Source organism: Orbicella franksi, chromosome 3, assembly GCF_964199315.1.
Source record: "Orbicella franksi chromosome 3, jaOrbFran1.1, whole genome shotgun sequence".
Lineage (NCBI taxonomy): Eukaryota > Metazoa > Cnidaria > Anthozoa > Scleractinia > Merulinidae > Orbicella > Orbicella franksi.
Window position 1 is genome coordinate 22,801,005 of NC_138147.1, and position 13,996 is coordinate 22,815,000.

The window sequence follows — 13,996 nt, forward strand, 5'->3', positions numbered from 1 at the left end:
CGATTAGTTTTAAAAAGGACAACAAAAACAATTATTGGACTCGGTTTCGCAAAATAGCGAAATTACCAACACTTCGGTATGATATCAAATGAAGCCGGACAGTCGGTCTTGATAATTTTCGCTATCATGCATGCTCAACCTTATAAACTGAGGCGATTTTGAATAATTAGCGCGCGCACACAAATAAAACGGTGGTTTCTATAGACAGCTTGATTTGGGAGAGAGAAAAATCGCCCCTTTCTCGTAAACAAGTAATGTGACCTATTCAATGTTTTTGTTATCTTAATTTGAATGTAACGATCAATACCGTTCTATAAAAAGAATGTACGGTGGACTCACGCTCCCTCAGGGTAAACAACCAATAGCCCAAGTTTGAAAGAAAACCATACATTCGTGAATCATTTTCCTCTAGGAAGGCTCATAGAAATGGAAACAGGATTGTTTTATAATTTCAGAAGCAACAACACGCAAACTTAAGTCTTCAACTTCGTTTAATGTGCTATGGTTATGGTGAATCACGTTACCAAGGTTATAACTATAACTCAGCGACTAATTACACAGGAACTCATTTAAATCTAATCTGAACAAATTTAACTTACTTATCAAAACTAAAGGTTAACAAAAGCACTAACAACCACTCCTTTTATTGTACGCTTACAGATCCAACCCCAAATTATTATTTATAATAATTCTTCCTTTTAAAAAGGTGGCCCAACTTAGCGGTATCTTTTTAACTGGTCGCAACTGTCCAATCTCTGATGACTAGCATTTATTTTTCCTCTTAAAAGCTCGCCTCAACAAGTAAAGCTCGCCTTAACAAGTTCCGATCAAGTTTAGGCTTTCTTTTCTTGGAACAGTTTCGCTTCTGAAATAATACTTTATGCGAATTCTTCACAACTACCCAATCTCTAAAATCCACAACCATCCGACAATCTCTAGTAAAACATTAAGAGGAGACCGAGGAAAGTAATCATTTCGTAAAACCATGCAAGTCTTGATTTAATGCAAGATTAAACAAGATGTACAAGATAAAATAATATTTCGGCTCTATTTCAGTTTTAGTTATGTGAAATTAGTCGGCAACAAGAGAAGTGAAAAAGGAAAGTGCGTAATCAAAGAAAACATGGTATACACGACAATAATTACTTTCTTCGGTCTCGTCTTTTTCACGCTTTGTCCGATGTCTATTGGCAAGACCTTTAACGTCTTCCTTCTTAAAGGCTCTCCTCGATTAGCCGAATGTAACTCCCAAGAAAAGGAACAAGTAACGATTTAAACTAGGTGTTTTTTTCTTGCAATAATTTTGCTTGTGAAATAATATTCTCCACGCATTTTTCACGACTGTCCAATCTCTGATGACCAACATTTATTTTCCCTCTTAAAAGCTTGCCTCAATTAGCCGAATGCAACTCACGGGAAGCGTAACAAGTTCCGATTAAAGCGCCACTAACCCCCAAATTTTTTTTTCGCTAACATAAATTTCTTTCTCTCCTGATCAACACGGTGAAAAAAGTATTGTTGTAGCTATTTTCGTTAATTTTCTACGAATTTTTAAAGTTTGTAAATTTGCCCTTTTCTATGTTCACGACCGAGGAATAGCGGAGAATGGAACGAGTTGGCTTCTGACGTCACTTCGGGAATAACAATATTTTGTTTCTGAGAAGAATGTATGCGAACATGCGATAGTGTGTCAAAATCGTTGCAGAATGCAAGGAAGATATGTTGTTTGAGGCTGTAGCAATGCAGGATGCGTAGAATAGAGTATTCCTCTTCAATCAATACCTCTATCTCGATGACACTCTACCAGAAACGAGAAAAAGACCAAAGAAGTGGGCTGATCTGTGCGAAGCTAAAGCCGGGGAGCCATTAAGGATTTCTTCGATCTCGAGTTCGTCGCTACTGTAAAAACCTAGAGATTTTCATGGCCTGTATATTCTTCTCTATCTCTAGTGGAACATAGAAATTACATGTTTGAACGTCTTTAGAAACGCAGGGATTTTATCAATCGAGATAATTTTTTGGCTGAAATAATCAGGGAAACTAGTAGATTTTATTAAAGGAAAAATTTTTTTTTGGGGGGGGGGGGGTTAGTGGCACTTAAAGTTTAGGTGTTTTTTTTTCCTGTAATACTCTTGGTCCTGAAATAATATTCTAAAAACAATGTTTTGCAACTGCCCTATCTCTGTTGACCAGCACTTACTTTCCCTCTTAAAAGCTCGCCTCAATTAGTCGAATGTAACTTACAGGAAAAGTAACAAGTTTCGATTAAGTTTAGGGGTTTTTTTTAATTGCAATAATTTTGCTTGTGAAATAATATTCTTTGCACAATTTTTCACAGCTGTCTCATCTCTGATGACCAGCACTTTTTCCTTCTTTAAAGCTCGCCTCGATCAGTGGAATGTTACTCTCAGGATAGGTAATCGCATGGGGCCGAGTACAATTAAGGATTAATATCTCGCGTGTTTTCAGAAGTTGCTGAAATTGCCCGAGTCGTGCGCGACTCGGGCAATTTCAGCAACTTCTGAAAACACGCGTGATATTAATCCTTAATTTTACTCGGCCCCATGCGATTACCTATACGAATAATTTTGCTTGCGAAATAATATTCTTTGCACAATTTTTCACAAAAATCCAATCTCTGTTTGCTAGCTCTTGTTTTTCATGTGAAAAGGCCTCCTAAATAAGTTGAAACGTAACAAGTTCCAATTAAGTTTAGATGGTTTTTTCTTGCAATAATTTTGCTTGCGAAATAATATTCTGCACACAATTTTTCACAGACGTCCAATCGCTGTTGACTAGCACGTATTTTTCCTCTTTAAAGCTCGCCTTAATTAGTCGAATGTAACTCACAGGAAGCGTAACGAGTTCCGATTAAGTCTAGTCTTTTGGTTGTCAAATAATATTCTTTAAGCAATTTTTCACAGCAACACTCCTACACTTTTTACATTCACGTTTTTTTGCTTCAAGTTCACATTAATGAAATGACTGTGATTATCGGAAATCAGTAAGTTTAATCTAGGTTTAACGAATAACTCGGACAGTAACTATAAAAGGAACTCAGTCGAATCTAATATGAACAAAGATAACTAATGTTTCACAACTTAAGGTCACCAGTGATGACAAAGAGGCGATGCCTCTTATTTTACACTTACAGATCCAGACCTAACTCATTAAGAATATCAAAACGTGGCCCCACCTAGCCAAATGTAAATAATTTACTGAAAACAGTATTTCCGATTAAGTTTAGGTGTTTATTTCTTGCAACACTTTTGCTCGTTAAATAATATTCTTCACACAGTTTTTCACAGCTGTGCAGTCTCTATTGACAAGCACTCCTTCACTTTGTTTCATACAGTTCTCACAGTCACGTTTTCCTGGTAGTTTCTCGTTTTTGACGAAGGCTCAAAGGTACTTGAAAACTGCATGTTTTTCTTCCTTTGTCCAGGCCTATAACCCTTTTTCTTTGCTAAGGCAGCAGTAGGACCTGGGTATAACAATAGATACAGTGTCACATTTGTGCTTCCACTAGTACGGCAACAAAAAAGGATGATTTCTTTTCACGTTACATGCATCTTAACAATAGAGTAAGGACTGTTAACTTGTAGATTTCAAAAGAAAATCCTTTTTAACGATTTCCGTGTTTATAATTAAGATATACTTAGAAAAAAAAAAAGAGAATTATAATTGCTGACTGGTTTTTGTGGCCCGAGGGGAAAAGCACAGAGCTGTAAGAACAAAATGCTTACGCGTATATTTAAAACAACACATCAGTTTTAGCTACGTACCGTTCTTCTCTTTTGTTACGGCTTCTTTATCTTGTGTGGTCTTTTTGGTCTTAGCTGTTAAAAAGATTACGAGATAATAAATTCAATTCGGAGTACCTGCATGGTCATGGGAACTGAGAATTTCTTTGCCAAACAACAAAAGGCTTACGTGTTTATTTAAAACAAATATTTGGCCTGTTTATACACAGGAGCATACAATAAACTAACTTAAACTACGTAATAAAGGTCATGACGCTTACAGCCATTAAACATTACCCTTACCCTTAAATTCTGACTAATTTGCATCAAAATTGGAAGACCAGGGGAAAATACCATGAACCACAAAAGTCAGCGTGTGACAGTAAGTCAAATGAGAAATGTTAATAATCATACCAGTTAATCCTGATGGCGATCCCTTTGAGCTACTTGTTCCCTCCTGTTCGAAGAGCAAAAAACATTGTAAAAGAAGCAACACTAAACAAGGTGAAGTAAAGAAGATCAGTAGGTATATAAAATTTCTTCAAAAGAGTTGCTCATCATAACTCTAGTCTTTCAGCAAACGACGAAGTGTAACATTGTGTAATTTAAAACCTAAAAGTTAACACATAAAAACCTGAAAACACAGACGTGTTAATAAACTTACCACTCCCCTTTGTTGCACTGGGACACTCGGACTCGGTAGCTCAGCATCACTATCACTTTCACTATCTTCTTCTGATCCAGCTCCCTGTCATCTATAAAGAGAACAACAATGGAATAAGTTAAGTTGCTAGTGGCGGAAGAGGCAAGGAGACGACTCAAAAGGAAGGCAAATACTAAATAAAGCTACTGCAATGAAAGTAATTTACAACCTTGCCCATTAGCCTTTCATTCATAAAGTGCTTGTCACACCATTCAATATCGCAATTCTACACAACTTTTACAAGCCCACTAAAACTGTGTATAATTTACATTTTTGTAGTAGGATTTTTTTCAGCTTTTAATAAATGAACTACACGCGTTTCATGTATTCCATTATGATATTGCAGTCACCACCAAATTTGATTATCTCAACTCTTCGACAAAATACTACATACGTCACCAAATGCTTCCTAATAATTTGAAGGGATTTTAAACCATCTATGTTTGATTTACTTCCATGCTGGTATTTCGATCGCCTTAAACTTACCTTCAACTAGACCACTGTTCAGGTCAATTTCGTCGAGTGATTTTCCGGCCCATTGTGTGGTTTTTCCCTCGTCCACAGTGTAGAGGAACTTGCCAACCTTCGCAAGTTCTATGGTTGAATCGTGTAATCGATAATGTTCTCTGTGGACCCTAATATCATGACCAAGGTGGCGAGCAAGCCAGTCAAGTTCATTCTCTTGCAGATCTAAAATCTGTGATACTGTGGCAATATATTTTCGAAGTCTGGTGCTGGTCACAGCTTCTGGTTTTTCCAAGGTCAATTCCTCACACGTGGCGACTTTTCTCAGTCATTCCCAAGGCCGTAGATGACCTAACGACCGTTGCCAGTTGCCGCAAACAGGTAGGGATTTTCTGGATTAATGCTTACTTCACTCCGCTTCTCTACTAAAACATAAATTGCTTTTTTAACCTCCTTTGTTAGGAGAATGGGGACCTTTCGACCCCTTTTTCCTTTAATTTCTACCATATCCAACCTGGGTTTAAAATGTACAACAAGAAAACAATAAAAATCAATCAATCAATCAATCAATCAATCAATCAATCAATCAATCAATCAATCAATCAATCAATCAATCAATCAGTCAGTCAGTCAGTCAACTAGAAATGAGGTACTAAGGTTTAATTTCGCTTCCTCAGCTGCCATGATGTCCGAATCATTTTGAAAACAAAAGATAGAAATTAATAAGCAACTATACGACTAACACCATTTATGCCTCTTCGAAGCTAGTTTGTCTGTAATACACAATATGTGTTGTCCCCGAATCGAGCGGTCCAGGCTCGAGCCCTGGCTGGGGATACTGTGTTGTGTTCTTGGGCAAGACACTAAACTCTCACAGTGCCTCTCTCCACCTAGGAGTATGAATGGGTACCGGCGAATTGTTGGTGAAACGGAACAAATTGCGGGGGAGGGACATGCGATGGACTAACATCTCGCCCAGGGAGAGTAGAAATACTCCTAGCCGCTTCATGCTACAGAAACCGGGATAAGTTCCGACAGCAATGAGCCAGTCGGCTCCAAGGCTTTACTTTTTTTATGCACGGGTGAATGCCTAAGAATACCGTTAGTAATTTGTATGTCTTTCACTTGACACAAATTCAGCATAAGCATGACAAAAAAAGCACGTGTGTACCTGTTTCTGTCAATAAGATTGGAAAAAAGTCAGTATAACTGCTACAGTGGACACCTTGATGTAAGCAACGGCCAAAGAGCTGTGAAAATATGTTCGTTAAACAGAGTTGAGTAATATCGGGGTTCTCTTTCATATGTTTTATTATTACCGGGTAGAAGAATATCATTCGTCACACCCGGGACTTTGTTATAGCGAGTTTTGTGAAATAGAGATTCCATTGTACATGCAACTAAGTAATAGCATGAGTATGAACCTTTTGATAGCTGAATAGCCGAGTTATCCATGGCATGGATGAACCAGTAAGCCACAATTTTTTTTCCATTTTCAACTAGTCGTCGATTTAGTTACTTATCATTTCATGGTCCTCAATGACTGATAAGCTGATTAGTCAGTGATTACCGTTGATTACTCTTTGATGTTAGTTATCATCGACTTGTTGAGTCGAGTATTTTTAATACAATACCTCCTAAATAGCTGCTGTTCTATGTCACTTAGAGATGCAACATCTTGACTTATACTTTTCTGCCAATCAGGGCGATTGGTGTAGGTTTCAACTTCAAGTCTTGCAGCTTCTCCCCCTCTCCGTTTGTTGAAGAGTATCAGCCTGTTCAGCACCATTTTACTTAGTTCTCGCCAGGTGCGTACATCTGGTATACTTGCGTATTGCAACTGTGAACTGAGTGAAACGATCTTTAAGGTAATGTATTCCTTTAACGTTCGAAGATCACTTGTAACAGGGAGAAGGTTTGGCTGATTATGCCTCCTGTCATTCAGTGTTGTCATGGAATGATGGCTGATACGGTAATTCCACTCAGCTTCAATGAGTTTCTCAAAATGCTCAACATCTTCGAGGAGACCTCTGTCTTTCTCACGGAGTGCTTTTCCACGGACAATTCCGACGCATTTCTTCAACGAGTAACCAAAATGCAACGCTAAAGATGGTGTACCGACGCGACTTTCACCCATCTTTACATCAAACTTGGAAATGTCCATGACACATTGCACAACGACGTCAAACTTGTCAGGACGAAGGAACTGCAACAGCTGGGCATTTGCAGTGTTTTCTGCTTCTCTCAATGACATTAGCAGACGTGCAAGGTTTCGCATGTTTTGCGAAATGTCATGACATCTGCTAGTTCCTACCTTTTCCACCATCATGGTGCCAAGAGCAGATATAACGGAATCATTTCGAGCGACAAGAGTTATTTGGTCTGACTTCATGGAAGCTAAAAATTCTTGGTAGGGTGAGCCCTTTCCGGGGCATAATGACGGTAAAATCAATAACTTGCTTTTAGTCTGAAGTTTTTGGCATTTCATGTAATCATTATCGTCCTTGTCATTCTTATCATCCTCATCACCGCTCTTGAAATTGCACGCTTTATTATGCCTCCAAAGATCCTTTCTCTTTACAAAGCCCAGACAGTGAATGTAAGGTAGATAATCATCTTGACAACAGTCCTCTTCTTCTCCTGGTCTTCTCATGACAATGAGCTGTTCTTTTTTACGTTCTAATACACGCAAGTTATGATGAAAATTGCCTCGCAGTCGCAACTTTTCAAGGGCTTTTTTATGATCTTTTGAGCCTCGTGGATAAGCAAATGTTTCAGCTACCTCTGCCTCGTCTTTGTGGTGATGTTCATAATGCCGAGCAATTTTTGCACACATCTTGTCACAATAAAAGCAAGAATGTCTTTTGTCATATATCCTAGCATTGTTCTCGCCCTTCTTTGAACAGGAAATAACAACTGCAAAACAACGAAAGTACGCTAATGAGAGAAACGCAATAAAGTACGCTACGATTTGCGTTGAGATTGTCAATAGAGTACTGATTGTTACAAATATCTTCATCCAAGGCACAGTACAGTTCGATTACACATTCCATAAGATAGTTTCTTAACTTATTACTCCAAGTCATTAAGAAAGAAATGGTGGTATTCTCGGAGATTTTCCAAACCAAACACCTATTACTACCATCAAGTCACATAACTCTTGTTATGGTGTCTCCAGAATCGAGAAGCCTGGATCAGTTAATCTATTTTATCTCTACTGAAAACAGTGCGGTAAATTGTGCAAGCCGTATTCTACAATACGGCCCACAAAATTGGGTGTACTTATTTGAGAGAGATAATAAATATCTTATTAGCCTCGTTTTCTCGGTCCATACTGTAAAATACGGATCTTCGTATTTCCCGTCCATTGTCCATATTTTACTGTACAGACCTCGATCACTCCAATAAAAAATACCTAAAATGAACTTTTTAGAGCCTAACAACCAGTAAGGCAATGACAGCTTTACCTTCTTCGTCTTCTTCTGTTTTAACCTCTCGCTTTCCACTTGTATCGGCATGTTGATCCTTTCTACTCTCCTTCTCTAATGTGACGTCTTTAGATCCTGGCAAAGATGTTTTCTCTTCGTCACTGCGTCTATCATGGGATCGTTTCCTTGCAACAGCTATAAATTGTACGTATACTTCTGAGATGAGCAGTGCCTGTATCTAAAGAGTAGCCGTTTAATAAGCTTTGAGGTAATTATTGCTTTTCTTACTAAGCTCAGGCCATATGAGCCACTAGGGTTTACCTCAATTAATTTTACTTTTTCTGTGCTCAACAGGTGGTTACAAGAACCAACACTATTTTCTAACCAATAAGAGGTAATAACAAAACCAATGAATCATTTTTTTTTCACATGCGTACCTCTGCGTAAAACAACTGCTTTCGTTGACATCCATCTAGTATCGACTAGTCTTACATGTACTAATGAATTTGGCTCAAGTACAAATTAGAATAAATATAGGGTAATCCCCAGCCTTACCCTGTTCATCTTTCATTTCAGTACTTTGAATCTGTTTTCTCTCGCTAGAGTCACAATTTGCCCCAATACTTGGACTATCATTTTCCTCCTCTTGACTGTCTGTTTCTAATATGATGGCCCTTGTTTTTCTCCTGAAGTTTTTGTTCATGATCGCAAGATCTTCATTCTCTTTATCACTGCTTCTATCATGTGGTCGTTTCCTTGCAACAGCTGTAAATTGAAACGATTAAGAATAACTTGGGTAATATTAATATTTCATTTTCCTTTTTTGGAAAATGTTACCTTAAGTAATGAACTCTAATTTTGTTGAAAAAAAAAAAAAAAGAAAGAAAATTTGGTAAACGTAGCCCCGCAAAGGTTTGGTGTAACCTTGGAGTAGTAGTCAACACCAACAATAAAGTCGTTTTCACCTTCGAATTATGCATGAGAGATGATTATAAGTCAGAATAAATTTTACAAGATCCAAGTACGTTTCACATTATTAAAACCATCTCATTCACAAACTTTCAGTAAGGAGAGAAAGCATTCAACAAACCAAATTACAATGTCCATGAAGATGAATTAAATGCAAATCTCATACTGATTACTTTCGGTAACTCTCCAGGGACAAGGTCGCGCCATCTCTATTGCGGGATATTAGCACAATACCTTGTTAAACTGTTCACCTCTACCTACTGCTGTGCAATGTCCCCACAATGCAGATGCATGACTTGTACCTTGTCCCCATAATGAAACTGTAACTGTGATTTTTGCACAAAATTATCCTATTAAAGATAGAGGAATATTTTCTTCCAAAAATTAAAGTTTTTGTAACAACTCAACAGACCAATTCCCAATTCTCTATTGACTGTAGATTAGCATGGGAACCAACCACATTTTCCAAGCACAATTAAGGCAGGCCAGCGCATATGTTAATTCACAAACATTAAACAACTCAAGTTCTAAGAATTACATCGTTAATAAATTTTGTGCTGTACCTTTGCAACTGGCATTCTTTGCTGTGCATGCCACAGCTTCATAATTAACTAGCTTTTCTTGTTTACCTATTCACAGTATAAAAAAAGTTTAAAAAGAGTTAATTGATTAAACAGATGAGTAAAAAACATTTATGACACATTCACATGGAAGTTTCCCTCTCTCACAAAAGGCCAGCTACAGTGTTTCAGCCAGAAAATTTTACTTGAGGGCCAAAGTGGCCCCTGAAGATCTTTTTTAGAGGCCAATTTTTTAGGAAAGGGGCCAATAAACTGAAAGCTACAGAAGGAAAACATGCATCAGAGTACCAAGGAAAATAAAGCAGTTTATTAGGATCTATGATAAAATTTAATAGTAAGTGCTTTTTGAAGGGTTTCTACTCAATAAAGTTTCTTTTGAATCAGGTACCAGTATGAAGGATCCGTGCATTACAAGAGAACAATCCTTAGGCCTACATGACGTAGTCAATGATCAAGGGTTTGCAATGCATTATAGGGCGATTTCAAACTCGGTCAGCCATTTGGAAGTTTTCCGATGTAAGAGAATCAAAACAACAAAGCAAAAGGACGGATTGACTTCTTTTCTCATGTTGAATGTTTTAGAAACAAAGATCTTTCAATATGATTTCTATAAGGACATAATGTGTGACAAAATAACCGTTGTTGATCGTCAACACAGAGAAATGTAGTCGCCATTATGCCGCACTATGGCGACTAAACCAGAATTTTTGGTCGCCAAGGATGAAATGCTGGTTGCATTGGCGACCGTATCGATCACAATTTCCAACCCTGGGATGGCTTTTAAAATATTATGCCTGTGTTAAGCCTGCAGTCTTGTAAAAGGAAAGGGCCAAATTGGCCCTTTTTTCGTTTTTCTGGGGGCCATCTCTGATTGTAACGCGGGATTCCCGCAATGGCGCGCTCTGGCGTAAACACTGCAGCTACTTCTGTCACTTCAAATATATTCTTTAAACAAAAAGATTGGTCCCTCGTGATAACGCAACAAAATTAATGTGAGTTCTACACTAAGGCCGACCAACATAGATGCAAACAGTATAGGGAACCAAAAAAAAGTCAAGAAACACCAACGTACAACTTTTTAAATTACTATTAAAACAGGGTTTGTAGTCTTTGAAGCTTTTAAAATTCCATGACTTTCCATGACCTTTCCAAGTTTTCCATGACCTAAGTTATGCAGCTGCTCTCGCAGAAGTATCAAAAACTCATTTATTTAACGTATTTTCCAGCATTATTATGAATAAAATGTGTGCTTGTGTCCTTTTCTACTGAAATTACAGCCTCTTTCAGATTCGTCTGTTATTTTTTCAATTTTTAAAATACCTTTTGGCCAAGCACATTGTTTTACCATGACTTTCCATGACCTTCATTTAAATTTTATGACTTTCCAGGCCTGGAAATTGAAATAACAAATTCCATGACTTTCCAGGTTTTATATGACCAGCACGAAGCCTGTAAAAATAATAGCTTACCACTATATGCACTATTATTATACAATGTACCTTTACCACTTGTTTCCTCCACTGAACAGACAAAAGCTTCACTATTCACTGACACATCTTCTGTATCTGTTAACATAAAAATGCTCGAGTTAAGAATAAGTGATTTACAAGCATCCACAACACGTTACTCTTATCTGTTTACACCGCGAAAAATAACTAGTTAATATTAAGTGACTCGCAAGCATCCACAACCCTTTCACACAGACACTTCCCTCCCCTACCACATGCCAGCTACTTCAAATCCATTCTTGAAGAAAAAAGATTGGTTATTTTCAACAAAGAAACAAATGTGTGTTGAAAAGGCCAAAACCAAACAAATTCTTATCCTTGTTAACCACAATAGATGCAACAGTACAACAAAACTATTCCAATTACTAAACCTGAAGCAAGACCAACATAGATATTTAGTTTTATTCCTGTTAAAAGAAGCTATATATAACTTATACCATTATATGTACCACATTATGATGTCTATAATGTACCTTTTTCACTGGCTTCATCCACTGAGCAGGCAAAAGTTTCACTATTCACTGATGCTTCTTTTTTATCTGTTTACATAAATGTCAGTTAGGTGAAACCAAGGAAACATTTCATTGTTAAATCTCTGAGTAACGTTTTGAGGACAATGTCATGCCATCTGTGGGGACATTAGCACAATACCCTGTTAAACTGTTCATACATAGAGACAGACAGACAGACAGACATACATACATTGAGCACTGAATAAGAATGCAGCATGTTCGAACCACGAGTGTAAAAACGAGCGATAATTCAAAGTAGCAATGTTGCAAACAAAAGTTTGAGTTTTGGCGGGAATATAACGCCATACGTAAAAGCCCACTATGATAGTGATCGATATTGGAGCGATGGCAACTTATAATGGGGAATCGTGAAGGGTTAATACATGACGTGTTTTCTGGATAGGTAATGCGCCGCTGTTAGTTGCCAGCGTTGAGCCTGTGTCATGCCTGTGTCGAGCTCTGTCGTGTTCGGTCATGTTCTGTCGAAGTTCTGTCGTGTAGCGTTGCACTTTCGTCCTGCGTGGCAGACATGTCTAACACCTTTTGACCAATTGTATGTGTTGTTGTTTCTTCCAATGAAACTGCGTTGTAATCGTGTCCTCTGAGATCATTTTACTAGGGGACGGGACGGTGTTTGCCAGTTGAAAGCTCGAAAGCTATCGATTGTGACTTTTATCGTGAGGGTGTTTTGCCGGATCTTTCTGCATGTTCCGAAACACATTTACAGCTGCCTTTGAAGCTTAATATTGTTGGTAAGAAGCTTTGTGAAGTGTAGTGTATTGTATTATGTTGTTTGTAGAAATGGAGTGAGCAATTTATATGGCTCAAGTCTACGAAGCCATTTCGACATGTTCATCAGCAATCTAAGTTTTGTTGATCGTGTTGCTTTCAAGCGGCACAAACTAAGCTGGCACTAGTTTGTATAGTCCACACTGTTGTGTTTTGAATTTTGCAATTAAGATCTGCCTCCGTCACGGGCATAAAGAAATGCTGTCGTGCAGACAGAGCAAATTTTCACTCAGCTTATTACCACCTTGTATCGCCAAATGCCACCAAATATACAGCTTAGTTGGATAAAAATGCTATAGAGCAAAGCAAAAACAGTAGTTTCGAAATAATGTGCAGGATTGCAAGGATTGAAATTGGTTACAGTTCAAGAAATTTGAGTTTAGTTCAGGATGTCAAGAAATCGAGTTTACCATTCTTGTGACAGTTTGAACTTTCGAGCCTTTATTTTGTCTGGTATTTCTTTGCTTCTACCAGTATTGGGAATGATTTCTACCGATGTTAAAGTAAGCTTAAAAGTAATCTCCTGGGCACAATACATTTCCCTGAATGTTTCCTACAAAGCACAGTCTCTAAAAATAAATTAAAATAGGTCACCATGCTTGCAAAAGAGATATGATGTACCAGTCTTACCCTATTTTGCCAGGTCTTTTAAATAGTACTATTGATTTATTTTATCACTCCGCATTACATTTTGCGGTGGCTGGAAGGTACAGTTTTTTGATGAACTTTGATACGCACACATGAATTTTTGAGCATAAGGAACAACATAATAAACAACTTATGCAAAAGAATCGAAAATAATCCAAATAACATACAATCCATGAGTAATGATTTTGTTTTTGATGCTATTGAATAAGTGTAAAATTCTGCGCTTGAAGCGTTTGCAATATAGTGCTAAGGAATCACCAGTTAAGGTCAGGGTTGTTTGTCCTTCTGTTCTTCTTTTCCTCTGTTGTTGACTTGCTACCTTTAAGCTGTTTGTTACGAAGCAGTGTTTTGTAGACACACAGTGTGAATAGTCATCATGTGAGGCTGCTTCAAGAAGTGCTTGCCTAGGTTTCCTTTTCTATGCGGCTGGTTCAATTAGTACATATTATAGTTCACCACTGAATTTTCTCCGATTCTTATTGGTTTAAATTGATCACGTGACGCAATAGTGTTCATCCGTGGAGAGACACTATCAGCCCATAGTGCCTGTCTGAGGAAAATACCCAGATGGATAGTACTCATCCATGTAAATGTTTCTGTAAAGAAGCGGGCTTACAGAAAGTAAACAATGGAAATATATTAAGTGGGTT

General features: G+C 37.7%; 4 protein-coding genes across 8 annotated transcripts in view; 2 read left to right on the forward strand and 2 right to left on the reverse strand.

The window, feature by feature from the left end:
- LOC145482722 (ATP-dependent DNA helicase Q1-like) overlaps window positions 1-13,996 on the forward strand; it is a 361,760-nt gene that overhangs the window by 178,846 nt on the left and 168,918 nt on the right. The window lies entirely within an intron of this gene.
- On the reverse strand, window positions 483-5,233 carry LOC145482416 (uncharacterized; the record flags this gene model as incomplete). Its single annotated transcript, XM_081461042.1, has 5 exons — window positions 483-3,401; window positions 3,786-3,839; window positions 4,163-4,200; window positions 4,408-4,498; window positions 4,933-5,233. Coding segments are annotated over 5 exons (609 nt in total), but the record flags the coding sequence as incomplete, so codon positions are not given.
- LOC145482678 (uncharacterized) overlaps window positions 5,220-13,996 on the reverse strand; it is an 11,925-nt gene continuing 3,148 nt past the window's right edge. The window contains exons 3-8 of one of the 5 annotated variants that reach the window (XM_081461317.1): window positions 11,871-11,936; window positions 11,210-11,454; window positions 9,872-9,937; window positions 8,895-9,104; window positions 8,379-8,534; window positions 5,220-7,827 (exon numbers count right to left, since the gene is read on the reverse strand). In XM_081461317.1, the coding sequence (XP_081317443.1) occupies window positions 6,488-7,827; window positions 8,379-8,534; window positions 8,895-9,104; window positions 9,872-9,937; window positions 11,210-11,237 (1,800 nt within the window). In that variant the 5' untranslated portion in view covers window positions 11,238-11,454; window positions 11,871-11,936 and the 3' untranslated portion in view covers window positions 5,220-6,487. The other 4 variants (XM_081461316.1, XM_081461315.1, XM_081461313.1 and 1 more) reach the window with 4 other exon arrangements.
- Window positions 12,293-13,996, forward strand: part of LOC145482417 (uncharacterized) — a 13,590-nt gene continuing 11,886 nt past the window's right edge. The window contains exon 1 of the mRNA XM_081461043.1: window positions 12,293-12,312. Coding sequence (XP_081317169.1) covers window positions 12,293-12,312 — 20 coding nt within the window. The remainder of the gene's footprint in view (window positions 12,313-13,996) is intronic.